This window comes from Ambystoma mexicanum, chromosome 8 (genome assembly GCF_040938575.1).
Source record: "Ambystoma mexicanum isolate Mex_15411 chromosome 8, UKY_AmexF1_1, whole genome shotgun sequence".
NCBI lineage: Eukaryota > Metazoa > Chordata > Amphibia > Caudata > Ambystomatidae > Ambystoma > Ambystoma mexicanum.
Window position 1 is genome coordinate 817,813,030 of NC_090929.1, and position 19,598 is coordinate 817,832,627.

The 19,598-nt window shown below is 46.5% G+C and overlaps 1 protein-coding gene across 3 annotated transcripts in view; it reads right to left on the reverse strand.

Annotated features, from left to right (window-relative positions):
* Positions 1-19,598, reverse strand: part of SEC24C (SEC24 homolog C, COPII coat complex component) — a 1,750,167-nt gene that overhangs the window by 1,548,863 nt on the left and 181,706 nt on the right. For all 3 annotated transcript variants that reach the window (XM_069610689.1, XM_069610688.1, XM_069610687.1), the window contains one exon: positions 10,600-10,732. In XM_069610689.1, coding sequence (XP_069466790.1) covers positions 10,600-10,732 — 133 coding nt within the window. The remainder of the gene's footprint in view (positions 1-10,599; positions 10,733-19,598) is intronic.

A 19,598-nucleotide genomic window follows, 5' to 3' on the forward strand; every position in this document is an offset into this window, starting at 1 on the left:
ACAGACAAACCTCTCATCATCAACTGCAAAACCATGGTCATAAATCTATCAGCGAACCCAAATACTAACATTATTTATTCAGATTTGTAAAGCGTGCAGCAGCCCAAGGGCATCAAGGCGCTTGTTACATACATAGCCGGTCAGATAGCACAGCAAGTAGAGCGCTCGCTTTGACAACCGTGCAGAGCCTTCTGACGCAGGTTCGAATCCCAGTAGGGCCCAACTCAGCCTTTCATCCTTCCGAGGTCGATAAATGAGCACCACACACCGTGGGGAAAAAAGCAGCGCTCAGATACCTGAGGGTTAGTAGCGCTATATAAATGCACAAACAAACAATAGCTTAGTTACATATACATGGTCATACAAAGGTTACAGGCAAAGCGATAATGTACATATTTACAGGACTGTTTCGAAAATAGTTACATTTTACTCTGCAAGGAGTGAGATCTTTAGTTTCCTACGGAAAATAGGGAGTGAGATTTCCGCTCTGATGTCTGTGGGTAGTGCGTTCCAGGATTTGGCAGCAATATATGGGAAGCCAAGGCCACCAGCTTTAGCTCTTTTAGTGTATTGTGTCCTGTTGGGACGTGAAGAGGAGGATTTGGAGATAGTTTCAGATAGGTATGAGGGTGCAGAGAGTGGGGCATTTGTGTGTGAGGGTAAGGATTTTGAGGGCGATACGCTATTTGACCGTGAGCCAATGAGCTGATTGTATTGCCTGGGAGATATGCTCTCTTCTAGAGATGCTTAGGGTGGCACGGAGAGCATTATGAGTGATTTGAAGCCTGTTTAGGTTTTTTGACGATGTGCCTGCCAGGAGGGCATAGCAATAGACTAGTTTGGCTCCAATGGTTGCTCTAGCTATTGAGAGGCAGTTGGGTTTGGATAGGTATGGTTTTATGGTGTTAATTTGGTGTTATGCGCGGAGGAGGACATGATCGTGCTAACTTGTCTGGTCATGGTTAATGAGGAGGCTAGGTATATGCCCAGTGTCTTGACGGCTGTAGATACTGAGGTAATAGAGACGTCAATGGTAAAGTTGGCGTATCATTTATCAAGTTTGGTTAGGATGTTCCTTAGCCCTAGTATCATGATTTCTGTCTTGTCCCCGTTGAAGCAGAGGCCATTTACCGCCACCCAAGGCTGGATGGTGGAGTAGATCTTATGGAGTGCCTTGGCGTCTTCGTTATATGAGCCTGATAGGGGTATAAGTACTTGTGTATCATCAGCGTAATTAGTATACGCAATGCCAAGTTAGTCAAGCTTGTCGAAGAGAGGCTTTGTGAACAAGCTGTAGTGTGGGAGCTGTGCAAGATCCCTGAGGGACTCCGCAGTGGATTGTTGTGGGTGTAGCGTTTGCTATATCCGAGAAGACTTTCATGGCTCTTCCTTCGAGGAAGGAAGTGACCCAGCGCGCTGCTTCTTTGGCAAAGTTAGCTGAAAGTGTAAGGTGTGATGTGAGAGTCTTATGGTCAACCAGATCGAAAGCGGCTGAGAGATCTAGGAGAAGCAGTAAGGCTGGCTTGCCTTTCTCCATGATTTGGGTGATCTGTTTCTTTAGATCCACCAGAGCTGTTTCAGTGCCGTGTCCTTTCCGGAGCCCAGATTGCTTGGTCCCTAAAATGGAGTGGGTTTCCAGGAAATGTTGGATTTGGCTATGAGCGGCTTTGTCCAGTAATTTCAGGAGGAATGGCACTGTGATTATCGGTCTGTAGTTGTTAGGTTGTAGAGGGTCGAGAGTTTTTTTATTTTTTTTATTTTTTTTAGAAGTGGGCTGACCCAGGCCTCTTTGAGGCTGACCAGAATAATGTCCGATTTAAAGGACGCATTGATGAATGCCGTGAAAAGCGGAGCGAAACGGTCTGCGCAGTCCTTAATGAGCTTCGGTGGGCATATGTCCCCTTTACAGGGGCAGGGTTTGAGGTTTTTGAGTAAGTTAATAACTTCTTGTTCAGGGACTTCCCTGAAGGAGAACTCAGGTTTGGGGAGTTGGTTGAGGCGGGAGTAGAATTGGTAGGTTTGGACCCAGTCTGCGGTGGTAGGGCTTTGCAGTGGCCCTTAATTTTCTTTTGGAGGTGGTCAATTTTGTGTAACATGGCACATTGGATACTAGCACACCATGCTTCGTCTTTGACTATTTCATCAGGTGTATTGGGTGGGGAGATGAGCTCATTGAAAATGGAGAAGATTTCTTTAGAGTGCGATTTGGCATTGGAGATGCGTGTGCTGAAAGCGTTAGCTTTGGCTGAGGTGATAGCTGCCTTGTATTGGTGGGAGATTTGGTTGAACTCGTTTTTGGCACTGTCACTTGAATTGGTTTGCCAATTTTTCAGAGCTACTCTTTTGAGTGAGCGCAATGGCTGAAGTTCATCGGTGAACCAGGAGTTGGTGTAGTGATTTCTTATCTTTTTTCCATTCGAGTGGTGCTATTTCGTTAATGGCTTTAGTGATAATCTCCTTGTAGATTTCTGCTAGGGTGTTGGGGTCATTGGCGAGGAGGGGGGTCGGGGTTGGTTCAGGGATGTTGAGGTAGCGGTGCAATTTCTACTCGTTGAGCTTCTTAGAGCTTCTCATTTGCACTGCGGTAGCAGGGGTGAGAGTTTTGTGGCTTCTGGCGATGGGTATAGTGAATTCGATGCAATTGTGATCGGTCCATGGCAAGGCGGTGTTCGAGGTGATAGTAGCAAGGCAGTTATGGTCTGCGATCCAGTCTAGGATACAGCCTTTTGAGTGTGTGGGATTTAATACTTTTTGGGTGAAACCTAAGTCGTTAAGTTCCTTGGTGAAGGTATCAGCAGGTTTGTCTTTATCATCCTTGAATCCCCAGTTGAGGTCTCTATAGGAGGGTCTTGGTGGAGCTTTTCATATTATTGCTGAGTATGTGGATGAGGTGTTCCTGAGAGTCTAGGGGGAGGCCTGGGGGCGGTACAGTACGTGAACGTTGATGGTGCTGTTGGGCAACAGTGTCAGTTTAGGAGATAGAAGGTCAGAGTTGCTGGTCCAGGGGTGACTGATAAGTCGAAGGTGGAGACTCTCTTTGTAGACGAGAGCTACTCCGCCTCCCAGTCGTGCTAATCTATATTGTCTGAGGATGGTGAAGCCTGGAGGTAGTGCAAGTGCGACAGCGGGGCCAGAGGCTTCATGTAGCCAGGTTCCTGTGAGGGCTAGTAGATCAATGTTGTTGTCGGTTATGAGGTGGTGAATCTCAGATGCATGTGCTGGGAGGGAGCATACATTGATGAGGGCACATTTGATGTGGGGCGTGTGTGACTTTTTTGTGGTGGTGTGGGTGGAGTTTGGTGTGTCTTGTGTAGTGGCGGTGTGGGGCCTGATGTAGTTTGTGGGTGGCTGAGTGTTCGAGGGGAGGGGTGAGTTTATGGGTCGAGCGGGAGCCTAGTCTATTATTTCTGAGTGCTGTGGGAATGGGTTGAGTGCTGTGTTTTGCAGTCAGTGTACAAGCTCAAAGTCTTTCCAGTCTACAGAAAGTTGTGATGCATGGTGGGGCAAAAGGAGTGGCTTCTATTGATGGGTGTATTTGTAGTGATGTATCCATGGCAGTGGGTTGAGTGGGAGTGGTGGCAGAGCTTAGCAGTGTTTGTTTAGGATGGGGGAGTGTGGTGAATGGCGAAAGAGCAGAGAGTATGCTAAGGAGGGTGAGCAGCGTGGTAGGAGAGGCGGGGAGCTTACTGATGGCTATGGGCATCATTGTGTGCAGGGAGATTTTACTTTGCACGGGGGGCCTAAAACATCACATTCATTCTGGTGTACAGACCACCGACATACGATGCAACCTTTGTCGACAACTTCATAGAACCATCACCAATTTAGCCATCAAACACGAACATCTAATAATCCTGGGGAACTTCCACATCTGGTTTGTAGAAAAACATGCCAACTCCCAAAACTCAATAATTGGGCAGCTAACAACCATGAAACTACAACAGTTGGTCAAAGGGGCAACACACTCGACACAATCTTCGCCAAGAAAAAACTTGCACCACCGATACAAAGGCTATGGAGCGACCATCTCATCATCCCATTCGTGATCGCACTACCGACCCAAATCCGCACCAAGCCCCCCAAGCTCACAATCATCACAAAAAGGAACTGGAAAACCTTCAAAGCAAGCAACCTAATCGAACAACTGGAGATGACCAAACCCACAACTACAGAACGAGTGCTGGTTGACCTAGACGGGAAAGCAGAGCTACTCCACAAATGGATTGCTGATACAATCGGAAACATCGCCCCGGAAAAACCATTCACCCCCTCAAAAAAAAGGGCAATGACAAAATGGTTCACCCCGCTACTAAGCACCATGAAAAAGGACAAGAAGAAGATGGAACTGGAATGGAGGGAAGAATACAACCAACACAAAAAAAATACTGTTCCAGAAATAAATCCGCACCTACAATAAGGAAATACAAAAGGCGAAGAAAAGGCATTATGATGACAATCACCAATGCTAGCAGCACACAAAAAGAAATGTTCAACATCATTAAAGAAATGAGAAACCCACCTGGCTGCGACAACACTCCAAGCCCCTCAGAGAAACTCTGCAACGACTTGGCAGACCATTTCAAGAACAAAATCAACATCCGACAAATCATACAAAACAGACCAACCAACCACAACATTCAACCAACCAGACCTAAAGAGGAGCCACAGTACAAACTCCAAAACGTTCCTGAAATTTCAACAGAGGCTTTCGTAAAGCTGGTTAAACACTGCAAGAAAGCAGGATCACCCATGGATCCCTGCCCCCCCTGACATCTACAAATCAATCCTCGCACAAGGAACACCATCAGAATACTACAGAAACCTCCTAAAACTCTCACTCGCAACAGGAACAGTACCAAGATCCTTGAAATCAGCATATATCACAACCACTTTTAAAAAACACAAGTGGCAATGTCGAAGACCTCTCCAACTATAGACCGATTTCAAACATTCCCCACCCGGCAAAATTCCTAGGAACTTACGTATACAAATTAACCCAAAACATATAGAAAAACACCACCTGCAAGACCAAGCACAAGTCGGTTTCAGACCTGCAAGAGGAACAGAATCGGCACTACTATCCATCTGGGACGACCTAAAAACAAACGCAGACTCCAACACAACCTCAGCTTTGATTCTGCTCGACGTCTCCGCAGCCTTCGACACAGTTAGCCATGACACCCTAACCAAAAGATTGGAAGACATAGGTATAACGGACATGGCACTACTCTGGATTAAGTTATTCCTAGCAGACAGAACAAAAACGGTATGGCTAAAACCCTTCAAATCTACTCCACGAGTTAACGACTGTGGAGTACCACAAGGAACCCATCACCACTATACTTCAACATCTACCAAACTCCAGTAATCAGAATCTTCAAACAGTACAACATTACATGCTACAATTACGTAAACACTCAAATCATCTGCAAAATTGAAGACACTCAAGCCGATCACTCAACCCTAATCAAGTGTCTAAAACAAGTATTTAACGGGATGAGCGCCAACAACTTGAAAATAAACCCAGGAAAGACAGAAATCATGACTATATCCAATAACCAAAAGAACACCACCTACATTCCGTGGCCGACAGAAATGGGAGCTGCGCCAACTCCATCTAAGGTAGTAAAAAATCTGGGAATGCTGATGTACAACACTCTAATCTTAGAACCACAAATAAATGCAATAGTCAAGAAATGCTTCTTCCTCCTTCACACAACAAGAAGAATCCTACCTTTCCTCTCCTTCACCCACTAAACAGTCACAATCGTCGCCCTCATCATGTCAAGAATCTACTACACAAACAGCCTCTGTCTCTGGATGCCAGAATACCTCATGAAGAAAGTACAATGCATTCAAAATGCAGCTGCCAGACTTCTCCTCAAACTATCCAGAAGAGACCACATCACCCGAGCGCTAAAAATACTATACTGGCTCCGAATCAAACATCGCATCACCTTCAAAACAATGTGAATAACACACACAATCAGCAGACAGGGAGGAGAATTCCTACAAAAGAAAATAATCTACAAGCCAACGAGACTTCTCAGATCAAACAACCAAATCCGCCGGGAACAAAAACCATACCTCAAGAAAAAACTAGGGGGCTCCTTCTACCATCTGGCTGCAAAAACCTGGAACAACATCCCAAAAGGAATAAGAAACACCAAACACCACCTACAATTCAGAAAACTACTAAAAACCTGGCTCTTCAACACCACAAACTCAAACTGAAAAACTAAACCAATCAAACAGGAAACACACAGAACAGGATGACAGATTTTAGGATGACACTGACACCACCCAGGACCGACCAAGGGGAAACCCCCACAATTACAAGAGAGACGAAGCTAGATCGAATAGGACAGAAGCAACACCCCATGAAGACAGAATTAGCACCCGTGGCCAACCCCACCCTACAACCGAACCCACTCCTTAAACGCTAGCAGATATCAAATTTGAATAGAATTTAGTAAATGTTAGCTGCTGCCACACTTGAACCAAGTTGTGGACATTGGCATGGACAAGGCCAGGATAGAGCGGTGAATGATGGCAGGTGCCGCGCCTGAACGTAGGTGCAAGCGTGGGCACATGCCAGGCTCTGAGCGGGCTGTGAGCAGTAGCCTACGTGAGCAGCTGGTTAAACTGCGAATGCTGACCACTGCTAAGTCTGGATGGAGTGGCTTTGGCTGACCGATGCCGCGTATTGACTGGAATGATAAAGCCATCTTGGCTAGATTTAGATGGAGTCATAAACAACTGCTTATCCCGCATACAGACAGGTTTGACAGATAGGTGGGAGCAAACTTGGACAAGGTTATGACTATGGGTGGGCATCATGTGTGGAAAGGACTTTGGGGCGTCGGCCGGTCCCAGAGCTGGATGGAGGCATGGAGATGCTCGCGCATCACACCCGGAAAAAGAAAGAAATAAAAATGTGGAAGTTTAGCGCTTCGCTTCCAAACAGCTATGACAACTAACCAAACCACTAACAATTTCCAACCCTCTGCATACACCTCTCAAATTCTAACCAAACACAACCAAAAGCCTATAAACAAAACAACCAGCACAAACTTCACTACGCTGCAACAACAAAACAAACCACACCTGTACTCGCACAACAGTGCACGACGGCTGCCGACCGGAAAAACACCACAAGCACAGCCAGCGGTGTTAACCGGGTTGAAGCTGCTAACAGCACATCACTGCGCTCTTGCACTTTTCCAGCTTATCCCCACTAACTCAACTCCCCCACCCCCTTCCCTTCTTTTCAGAGCCAACAGGGGACCACTCCAGTGGCGATACTGCACGGTACAAATATCCTTTAACATTAACATGCATCTGGCCAGGTGAAGACCTGTTGGACGACCTGATCTGCAAAGGCCGTGTGCGGTGCTGGACTGGTGGGACCAACCAGTCTTGATGCGATCGAGGAACCAACTGTCCTGACCCTTGCGAAGTGTCCTTGGACCACCCAGTGGACTGTACAGCTCTCCAGTGGGTAACCTCGCTAGAACTGTCGCTGTTCCATGTTTGCAGCCAAATCTTTGGTGGTGGCCAGCTTATGGTATAAGTCGCCTTCCTGATGAATTTCAGCCTCCCAGCCTCAAGGGATCCTGTCCTGTAAAGACTTCTACAACCCCGACCGGAAGGACGCCTGCCATCATCTGTTTGAGATCGCAGTCGCCGGAACTCGCCTTCCCCATTCCGTTGAAGTGCCCTGAAGAGGGCTGCATCAGTGAATATTGCATTTCTCCATCATTAAGGATTGCACTCTGCTTCTGGACATGACCAGAAGAAACCTTGCACCCTCAGCACCAGAGTACCTCTCACCAGAATCAACACCAAGAAATACAACCTCCAGCGACCCCCAGTCGACCCATCAAGTCATCTGGGAAAATAGGAGTCAGGGACTAAGTAAATGCAAAGCATTTGTCTCCCACATCCTCCTAGAATAACATTGATAGCAAGGCCCTTTGTATCCTGCCATTCCGTTCCATTGCCTTTTGGTAATCGCACCTGGGTAGTACCATCTGAAAGATAAGAACACATTTTACTGACGTAGTAATTTTGTGGCATCTCTTCTTTTGAATAATCACCAACACAAATAACTTAAATGCTACAGGTAAATTCTGGGGAGAAGCATTGTGGCTCCCGTTACTTTTGGGCGCAAAGCCCCATTCTTCTTAGGGATTGGAAAGGGGAAGTTAGGGAATATCATTTGTGACGTGGTTCCATCTTTACAGCATCACTTTACTTACATCCTGTGCTGATGTAAGTAACTGAATACATTTTAAGAACCTATGGTGAATGTATAAATGTTTATTTTTGAGTATTGTGCGATAGTTTCACCTGCAGGTTTCATTTCTTTAGTGTGGGTTTAAGGCCTAGAATAAATAACTGTTTATACATTCCTATCTAAAAATGAATTATTGTGTGCTTCAATATGTGAACTCATTGTGGACCCCTGTCCCCACTCATACTCTCCCAAGAAAGCCCTTGAATGCTCTCCACATTTACCTTGATTGGGTTTTGGCTAATATCTCAAGAGTTCCCGGTTCACTGGAACCAGGTTGGCCTCCTAAAATCTGCTCACCAGCCCAGATTCTAGAAATCCATCTTAACAGTCACCTTTAGGGGAATGCTGCTTACCCTGACCCCTAGGGGGTGCTCAACATAGTGGGCTCACCTGCCTAAATCCAAAGGGGGTGGCTCCAACTGGGGAAAAGTAACCATCTCCTTGGAATCACCACATCTGCTAAACTTTTTTTCCAGTGCCATCTATCATGAGCAGGTGCAGTATTAAAAAACGTAATATAAATCTACTCATCCTCGCCTGAGCTTATGAAGCCAAAAGAACTGGATGAACTCAACACAGATGAAAAGCTGAGGATGTGACGCAAGGCAAGCCTTTTCTGCTGGAAGAGACCCACACCCCATGCCCACCCTTTTGGCTGCAATAGTCGAGTGAGCCTTTGCAAATGTTTTGTAGGCTCAGCTTGGACATCCTTATGAATATAGAACCCAAACCAAAAAGGACCACCCAGTGTTCTGCATGATGGATCACAGATGCAATCCAGTCATACTCGCATTGAAGGCGCTTCGAAATTAGGGAAGCTCTGGCTCAGGATTTTAATCTCTATCCCCCAAATAAGAGTCATTCTGACCTTTGGAGGATGGTCTGAGAGCACTGGCAAATTCAGTGATGGAGGCACGGATGAGAGCAAAGATTTAACTTGCCCATGTAACCATTAAAACCTGCTGCACGGTAGATCCCAATGCCCGGAGAGTTAAGGGTCAGGGCTGATGTCAGTAGAAGTTTAAGAGTGAGCATCAGTGAAATTCATGTGGGCGCAGCACACTAGTCACAGGGCAAAGGGGTCTCCACCTAGGGAGAAATTGGCAGGGAGATTGGGGGGGCATTGTGCCTGGAATTCCTGCTCTTCTAACACTACACAAATGCCCTGGAAGATCCTGCATCACAGACATTGGATCTGAAAATTGGTGGCCCTTTACTGGTCTTTTCCAGCCTTGTCCACCATCTTGAGGATCATGTCTTGCTCAATAAAATGTAATCTAGGATTCGTGAGCGTTGATCACATGAAGGAAGGAGGAATCTGGGGAACCTCAGTGGGAGCACCAGAGTAAAGTAGCTTTTGTGGCCCTGAGACGGACGCTCCTCAGTAGGGTTCCTCTTATGGGGATGCTCAGGCATGTGCCTGGACTGGTTACAGGTCATTAGGTCGAAAAAAAAAAAGGACGATGGGACAAATGGTCGACGCAATTTGGTCGAAAGACAAATGGTCGAATTTATTTTTGGGAGGGAGGGGGCGTCCGCAACCCCAACCCCCTTTTTTGCTTACAAACCCTTTTTTTCCTAAACGAAAACCTGAAAAATATATATAAAAATAAAATAAAAAATTCGACCATTTGTCTTTCGACCAAATTGCGTCGACCAATGGTCTGTCGACCAAATGACTGGACAGCGCCTGGACTTTCCACCTAGCCTAGATTTAGCCCCCAAGCAGTGCTCCTCTGGGCCTCTTTCCCTTGGATTTATCCAATTTAGATGGGGCTACCCCCGGATAAGCAAGAAACACTCGTGTCCCTCCCAGAAACACTTCGTGTCCCTCCCAGAGGGGAAGATCTCTAGAAAGGAACACAGAGTGTGGTGCTAAAGCTTACTTACCAGACATATGAATAGGGAATGTTGCAGCACCAGTCCCAGCAGTGCGCAGGGCTCAAATAGTCCAAGGACAAGTAGTAAAGGTCTTCATCTGAGGAGCGGGAACCCACAACTAGTGCAGCTGGAGAAAACTGTTTGCCCGGCATAATGTTTATTTCTCCAATTTAAGCAAGGAACGGTTTATAAAAAAAACACTTTGGGGTTGGGAGACTAAGTTCCCTTTAAGGAAATAAGCACACAATATGTTCTTAACTTGTTAAAAAAAACATCAATTGTTTGATTGAAAATGAAACTAACAACTGTTTGCTGTGCATATTTTTCATGGTAATTTTCATTGTCTAGTTGCATTACGGAAAAGAGACCAGTTTTGTGAAAATCCCCAAAAACATGCTTTTCTAGAAAGTTCTGCTCACCTCGGTCTCTGAACACCTGAAGGTCCATTCTGCAGGTCCCCATGTGCATATGGACTGTACAACACCTGTCCAGCAGAAACAGGTGGTCCTGTGGTGGGTGCTGTCCCTGTAGTGGGTGGAATTCTTGCTGAACCTGAATAAAGGGGAACACAATATTAACATACAGAACAACTTTGCAGGAAGTATTATGGCTCGGGATAGGTTTTATGTTTCAGAACCACTGCATATTGGAGCATTTCAGATGATATTGTACTCCACTAAGGTTGTCTGTTGTGACACAACATGGAAAAGAAATGAGAGCGAGAAAAGTCAAAGCTTGGCAGACAAGTGGATAGTCATGTGTATTAAACCTTCCTGAGTTTGAGAAGTTCTAAGGATATGCAGACAAAGAAGAAGGTTTTGTTAGCCACCTTGGCTTAGTTTGAAGTGAGATTTTAAGAGGCGAGGTTGAGGAACAATAGGAGTATGTTGGAGGTGTAAAGATTGAATGTGTGGACTTCTGCATTACTTCCCTTGTCTTTTGCGCATTTTTATGGAGAAACTGATCAGTCCATCAGACAATCAGTACTAAGAAAATGTCTCTTGATGAACTTCTAGTATTACAACTACACACATCACCCTAATATCGTACCTTTTAGGTTTTTCTGTAGTGGCTTTTTAGTTATATTTACAATGTAATGTGCCCAGTTGAGCTGGTGGAGTTATATATGGGATACATTACTCACCGTAATTGTATTTCTGATGCTTGTATCTGCTTAGATTCACATGCTGTGCATAGGCTGACATCTAGTGGAAGCTGCGGAGTATTACAGTTTGTTTTTCGAAACTCGAAAATGGGCGTCGACACAGGGTGTGGGTGTGCCAGTAATACTATCCCTAGTGTGACGTCCACTGTACCCATGATCCCTCACGCATCTAGGACCCTCAGATTGTTTTTTCTGACATGAGGTAGCATGAGGAGTAGCGCGAGTACAGATTATCCAACCAGATAGAAAGATCATCCAAGCCCCTTCTCTCAGAGGGGAGGAAGGGTGGGTCTCATGTGAATCTAAGCAGATACAAGCATCAGAAATACGATTACAGTGAGTAATGTATCCCTTCTGCGGCTTGTGGAATCTGCTTAGATCACATGCTCTGCATAGATTAGCGAGCAGTGTTAGAAGAAGGAGGTGGCATGTGAGAAGGGTCATGAGCAAATAAATGTCTTAGAACCGCTTGTCCTACTTGAGTATCTGTCTTGGAATGAGTGTCAATGCAGTAGTGCTGAGTAAAAGTGTGAATAGAGCTCCAAGTAGCTGCTTTGCAAATGGTGTCAAGGGGTACATATGCAATGAAAGCCAGAGTGGCCCCAATGCCTCTTGTAGAGTGGGCTCTTGGCGTGAAAGGCAAAGTTTTTTCAGAAAGGGAGTAACACAGCTGGATACAATTTAAAATCCACTTAGAGATGGCACCTTTAGAGACGCGATCTCCCTCTCTGCCTGTAGCTACGGAGACAAACAGTTGGTCTTTTTTCCTTAGCGGTCTGCTCTACATAGTATAGGACTGCCCTACGCACATCTAGGGTGTGTAGTTTCACCTCAGCAGAGCGATGGGGTTCTTGGAAGAAAGCCGGAAGCTCGATGGACTGGTTAACGTGGAATTTAGAAATAAACTTAGGTGAAAACCTAGGGTGTGTGCGTAAAACCAGTTTATCTTTATGGACAGTAAAGAAAGGATCCTGCACTGACAGAGCCTGAATTTCACTGACCCTTCTTATTGATGTAATGGCTACTAAGAAGGCAGTTTTATATGTCAGGTGTTTGAGACTGCTTTTATGCATGGGCTCGAAAGGGGGGCCCATGAGTTTAGCAAGCACCACATTAAGGTCCCATCCTGGTGGTGGGTTTGAAATTGGGGGGTGGAGTCTCTTTACCCATTCCATGAAGGCTTTAACTACTGGTACTTTCCACCACGACACCTTGTTATGGGAGGTGGTGTATGCTGAGAGAGCCGCCAGGTGTACTTTCAGTGAGTTATATACCAACCCTGCATCCAGCAGGTGGAGCATGTATGTGACAATGGTGGAAGGAGTGCAATCAACAGGGTTGATTTGTCTATTCTGGCACCAGATAACAAATCTTTTCCATTTGTCAAAGTAGCAGTGCCTCGTGTTTGGCTCCCTAGATGCTTTTAGGATGTCCATCCATAGGATACGTACTACAGCACGAAATAAGTGGGCAACATGGCCAGAGGAACCAGAATCAAACCCCCTAATTACATTATTGTATAACCTGGGCGAGGGAGGGAGACCGGTGTCCCAGATTTACGCCCAACTGAATGACATCCCTAACCCGCGCAGTGCCGGTCTGAAAAGCAGATGGGAAGGGGACTTGGGCCGGGAGATAACGAGTGGAGAGTGGGAGAGGGCCCTAGCGCATCCTAAAACAGTCTCCAGGAATCACAGATTTAGACAAATTCAACTGAACCTCCTACATCGAACATACCTAACCCCATCCAGGCTGGCGAAGCTCACCAAATCACCACAATCTCACTGCACCTGGTGCGGGGCGGACAATGCGGACCTGATTCACCTGTTTTGGTCGTGTACCAAAGCACAAGCCCTATGGACCGCTGTACAGCAGACATGCGAGAAAGCTGGGCCTGCTGTGTACAAATGGACTCCAGAGGAATGCCTACTAGGAACGTACCCCAGGCCGGCCAAACTTAAGCACCTAGTCAAATTAATGGATATGGTGTGCATACTGGCTAAAAGAACCATCGCAATGTCCTGGAAAAAACCTGCAGGACCCCAACATAAATTATGGCACAGGGAATTGGAACGCTGGATACAGGCTGAAACAAGGGCATGGGAAGACAGCGTAGCTAGATCGACGGATGCCTCGAGCATGACCCTAGCGGCCTGGAAAGAACTTATAGGATCTCTGTCTCTTCCCTCGGACGACAAGCCCCCATGAAGGAAATAAGCCCATGGCACATAGCCCTACGATCGGCTGACCTGATCCCCCTCGGAACTGGCAATCTAGACCACCGAAACGAACGGAACACTTGGAGACAGTTACAGTTGAATTGTTGATTTGTTAATTTGTTAATGTTAATGTTCTCTCACGAAATCCACACCATCCTTGAACAGTGTATATTTCTATGTCAAGCTACTGCAATAACATTGATAAATGCAATAAACAAATTTTAAAATAAAATTAGGATGTCCATGCATCTCTGAGGTAAATTGAGATGGCCATACTCTATGACCTCAGGAGCAAGCTGCCAGGTTCATCGAGTTGGGTTGAGGATGCACTGTTTGACCTTGGTGCTGGAACAGTAGATTGTACCAGCATGGGAGTCTGATGGGTTTGCACACTGCTAGTCTGCGTAAGTGTGGAAACAACAGTTGCCTCGCCCACATGGGAGCAACTAGGATGAGCGTCATTGATTCCCTGTGCATCTTGTTGACCAACCTCCTGATGAGGGGTTGGTGGAAAAGCATATGCAAACATCCCTGACCAGTTCATCCACAGGGCGTTCCCCTTGGAGTCCGGCTGTGGGAACCTGGATGCGAATCCTGGGCATTGTCTGTTTTCGCTTGTTTTGACTAGGTCTGTAGTGGGGAAACTCCACTGTGAAAAGATATCTTCTACGTCTTCTCTGTGTAGACACCATTTGTGTTCTCCTGGGAGGGGATCTCTGCTCAAAGCGTCCGCTAGCGAATTGAGATCCCCTGGAACATTCTGAGATGACCGGTAGATGTTCCGTCCGAGTGCCCAGATCCACATTTTCTGGGCAAGCGTGGACAGATTTGGCAAACAAGTCCCTCCCTGCTTGTTTAGGTAAAACATTGCTGTTGTGCCGTCTGTCAAGATCTGCACCGACAGGTTCAACAGGTGGGGCTTGAATGCTCGAAGCGCTCTGGATACTGCAAGAAGCTCCAGCAGATTGATATGATTCTTGGCCACTGTGTGAGACCAGAGACCCTGAGCTGTGTGGTGAAGAAGGTGTGCTCCCCACCCTAACAGGGTCTGTTGTGACTACAGCCTGTACCCCGGGATCATAAAAGGGTTTCCTCTTTGACAGGTTTTCTCATGTCCACCAGTGAAGACTTTGTACAAGTGTTTGCAAAACGACCACTAGATCATCCCACTGACCACTTGCCTGAGACCACTGTTTCGCCAACCGTTCTTGCATGGGACGCATGCGCAGGCGCGCATGGGGGACCAGGTAAATACATGATGCCATCATGCCTAGCAAACGCATCGCTTTGCACACCGTTATCTGGCGACCGGCCTGATATAGAGGAATTTGCAGCAGTAGATTCCGAATTCTTTCCTCTGATGGAAAGGCCAACCCCTCTTGCGTGTTTAGGACAGCTCCTAGGAACTGTTTGGAGGTGCTTGGCACCAGACTTGATTTTTTTCTCGTTTATGGAGAAACCCAATTCGAAGAGGAGGTCAATTGTTCTCTGAATGTTTGATCTGCAAATTACTGGGGTCTCCCCCCTGATGAGCCAGTCGTCCATGTAAGGATACACTGGGATTGCCTCCCTGCGCAGGTGTGCCGCCGCCACCGCCAGTACCTTAGTGAATACCCTTGGAGCCGAGTCTATACCGAAGGGCAGCACCTTGAACTGGTAGTGCTGACTGTCCACCTTGAAGCGCAAGAACCTTCTGTGCGCTGGGAACATTGAAATATGAAAATAGGCATCCTTCATGTACAATGTTGCCATGTAATCCCCCTTTTTTTTAGGAGGGGGATTACCTCTTGGAGAGTAGTCATGCGAAATTTTTGGGGCTGGACTTGTTTGCAGGGTGTAAATCCAATACTGGGCGCATTGTCACATTTTATTTTTAGCACAAGGAAGTAAGTTGAATAAATACCCTTGTATACCTGGTGTCCCGGGACAAGTTCTATCGCGTCCTTTGCTAGAAGATTGACGATCTCCTCGAGGAGGAGCTTCTGGTGGTCTAAAGAATGGACTTTTTGTCATGGGGGGTGGTTTCGGGGACACTCTAGCAGTTCTATGCAGTATCCTGCGGACAGCATCGATCTGTCTGATGTGATCCCTTCCCAAGCTTGGGTGAAGTTGGTAATGCGTCCCCCTACTGGAGATGCATGGGAAGGGACCCTGATCAAGGCGTCACTGCTTTGCTGGAGGCGTGCCGCCTCTGCCCTTACCACAACTCCTTTTGTTTCCCCTGTTGTAACTCTGGGTAGACTGCTAGTTCTTACCCCATGGTGTACGCTGCCCCTGAGAATAGTTGGAGCCTCTTTGTGAATTTTGGCCGCGTGGACAACGAAAATTGCCATTCCCTCGTTGATTAGGGGGCTTGTTGGTCAACTGTCCCAGGGACTTTAGAGTCTTGTACTCATCTTTGGCATTTTTTAATGCGTCCTCTACCGCCTTGCCAAACAGTAGATCAGGCTCCACCGGCTTGTCTATTAAGGATGCTTGTGTCTCGGGTTTAAACCCTGACTGTCTTAACCAAGCATGCCTCTTAATTACAGTGCTCTCTGCTATTAGCCTGCCGACGTTATCGGCGGCATCAAAGGTTGCCTTAAGGATGCAACCGGACACGGCTCTCCCCTCCGACGCAACCTGTGCCAACTGGCTTTTTAAAGGTTCCGGCGCGGAGTCGATGAGTGCAGCAACTTGTTCCCACTGGTGGCAGTTGTAACTAGCCAGCAGAGTGGTGGAGTTGGCAGTCCTTGCCTGGTAGGCGAAGTGGAGGCTACTTTCCTTCCCAACCGGTAGATCTTTTTGCTCTCCTTGTCGGGGGGAGTCTCAGACGATGATAGGGGCGTTCCCGCCCTCTTTCAGGTATTAGTCACTACCAGGGAGTCTGGTTTGAGTTGCCCCCTTATGTACAGCGGGCCAGACTGGGCTGCCCTGAACAACTTTTCGATGCTGGGGTTTACTGCCCTGGTGAGGTTCGGATTGAGAAGGGAAGGATCAATTCTCCTCTGTATAGAATTGAGAATAGGGATGGCCTGGGCAATGGGTCTCTTTTCTCCCACTAGTTCCTCGGCAAAGTCCCTCTCCTCCTGTGCTCCCCGAGTATCTATGCAGAAGTGTTCTGCCGCTCTAGACAAAACCTTATTTAGGAGAGGTTGGTTGTCGACTGGAGAGTCGGTAACCGGAGGTTCTTTGCCTACTGGGGAGTCTACTCTGTAGACGTCTGGGTCATCTTCGTCGTCCTCTTGGTCCTTGTCATCCCCAGCCAATTATAGATCCTCTTCTAGTAGTGGATTCTCATTATACTGAGAGTAATGCTGTACGTAAAAAGGGTCAGAAGACCGACTTTGCGTTGGTGCCTCAAATCGAGGTTTCTTAGCAGGGGGTTGCGGGTCCCTAGACCCAGACGGAGTAGCCCCATCAGGGGTATAGGAGAGGAAGTGATCTGGATTCTTGGCATAGAAGTCTGCAAGGGATGACATTCTAGACATAACTCTGTCTATATCCTCACTGGACCATTCTTTAGATCTGGGGATTACACTTTCCTGGGAGGGTTTCCCTGCTATATCCTGAATGGACCTATGGGCTTGTGGCAGGAGTCTTGGTTAGTTTAACGGAAGACTGTGACCTGTCTTTATGTATCTGTGGTGCAGAAGAAGGTTGAGAATGTTTCTTCTGCTGTTTTCCCCCCTCCCCGTGAGTGGAAGAGTGTTTCCCTGGGGTTTTAACCTTCTCAGAGCTTTGAGACGTCTGGCGTCGAGATTCGGGGGTAGAGTCCCTTTCCTTAGAGAGTGGACGTCGGGACACGGGAGCAGCCGTCGCACGGTCTGCTGACGCCGACTCCTGGAGTGCAACCTGGGGATGGTGGTCGGCTTCGTCTTCCGACGATCGAACCTCCATTACTTTGGTGAGCGAGGCACTCTTGGCAACAGTGGATGGTTGCCTGGTGTCATGCGGCGATGCCCCTGGTCGAGGGGCATCGCGTCCTTTTGCTGACACCCGTTTTTCGGAAAGGTGTTTGCCGTGAGAGTTTTGCTGAAAATTCCATCTAAATTTTGCGTTTTGGGGGGTGGGAAAGGGTCAATAAGGGCTGGGGGAAGGTAAATAAAAACAAAATTAAATTAAGAGGTGTTTGACGGGGTGGGGGGATCCCCCAAAATAATAAAAAAAAAAAATGTTGATGTTTTTCCGCAAAACTCCTGCAACAAAACACAAGTCGGAAAAAAGTGGGTCACCAAAAGTACATGGAACCGGTCGTGGCGCAGTTTGCAGACCATAGGCTTCACACATTACAGGTCGCACAACCAGTGGCTCTTTAACTTCGTTAAGTTCAATTATGTGGATCTTGCCAGGATATTCAGGGCTTCCTGGTTTAGGCACAGCCTCCAGGCCGTACGGTCCACCCACCAAAGGCCACGCAACCAGTTGCCCTGGTCCAGCTTTGAGTCAGCTTAACTCATGTGGCAATTCTCAACCAATTCTTAAAGTCCTTGGGCAACACACTCTCCCTCGCTCTGCCCTTTGTGATATTTCTGTTATTCACTTTCACCACAATCCATACTGTTAGCAGGGGTTCTCTTCACAAGTATTCCTTCCTTGCCTTCCCCTTGCTTTAATTAAGTCGTTTCCACAACTTTCAATATTTTACTCCCACTTCGCTAGCTCCCCTTGGCAGCTCTGTTCGCTTTTCACTAAGCGATCTTGGGAGTCTCAATGCGAATACAATGTATTCGCTACCAAAATGCTTTTCCTCTAGAGTCAATTCATTTGTTCAACCGGGAGGCTTCCGTCTGGCTTGCCGGTTGCACACAATTACTCTGCTACTACGTTTCATCCAATTCTGACAGTTCAGACACTCGCCAGAGTTTGTCTCACTCATTGAAACTCACTGGTTGCAGGGTCGCTGTTGCGCACTTGGCTGCATGCAAGCCTTTGTGTAAGCTCTGGTGGTGTGCAGAGGATCCAGGCGTTAAGACGGTAAACAGATTCAGTTTGCCACCAAACTTTACCCAGCAAGATGTTTCCTCTCTTCCCAAAAGAGTAGAAGCATTTGTATCCAGGCATGGAGCGCGAGTCATCTCGATAATATTAAGGTCACAACTTGTGTCAGAACGACATTCTTCGGTGAAGCAACAGACATTAAGAAAAGAAAAGAAAAATATTTCAATAGATTTTGTGAGGTAGACACAAGTGAAAAGTGATAGGAAGAGGGAAGGAGAGTACAAAGAATCTCATTGAAGCAAGAGTGAGTGTAACCCAAAAAAGGACAAGGAAGAACGATGCGAGGTGAGATTTACTGATGAATTTTGGAAAGGAGAAAGAGGATATGGAAGAGAGGGATGTGGAGAGGTAGTCGATCGATAGCTAACTGTGCTGAAGCAATAAAATACTTGGGTTTGAATGGCTACTACAGCACCAGGGAATCATACAGGTAACAATGTAAACGTTCACGTCAAGATAGGAGTTTAATGTAACATTGGGCATGAACAGAATCCACAATCACATTACATGGGTGAGATAGATCAAGGAACAGTGAGGAAGTCGGAGCATTTAACAGTGGATTGTCAACTATTTATGAAGAGATGTACACCACCAATATACCACTAGCACACATTAGAATTTGCATTCACTGGCGAGTGACAATTTACTCTTGGCCAGTGAGAAATTGTCTCCTGTGTGCATGTGGGCAACGGAGGGTGCGACTGACTTTTTATGACACGCTAGTAGCTTGAAATTTAAATTTCTGCATCCAACCCCCTGTCAGAATACAAATAATGTATTCACATAAATACCAATTCCGTAGACTTAGTCACCAGTCAAATCAAATGAAACAAAAATCATAAAGCAGCAATACCACCAAAAGAATTTTCAAAAATAAAATACAATTGACAACATACCATGAAATGTTTCAAAGCAACAAATGAGACATTTGTGGGTCTGCAAAACTTTCTGAACTAAAATATTTAGTCGAAGCAAAGAAAGGTCCCCTTTGCTTCTCAATTGTAGGCTTTCTTATGGAAGGATGGCTTGGCTAGTCAGAGTTAGACCAAACAAT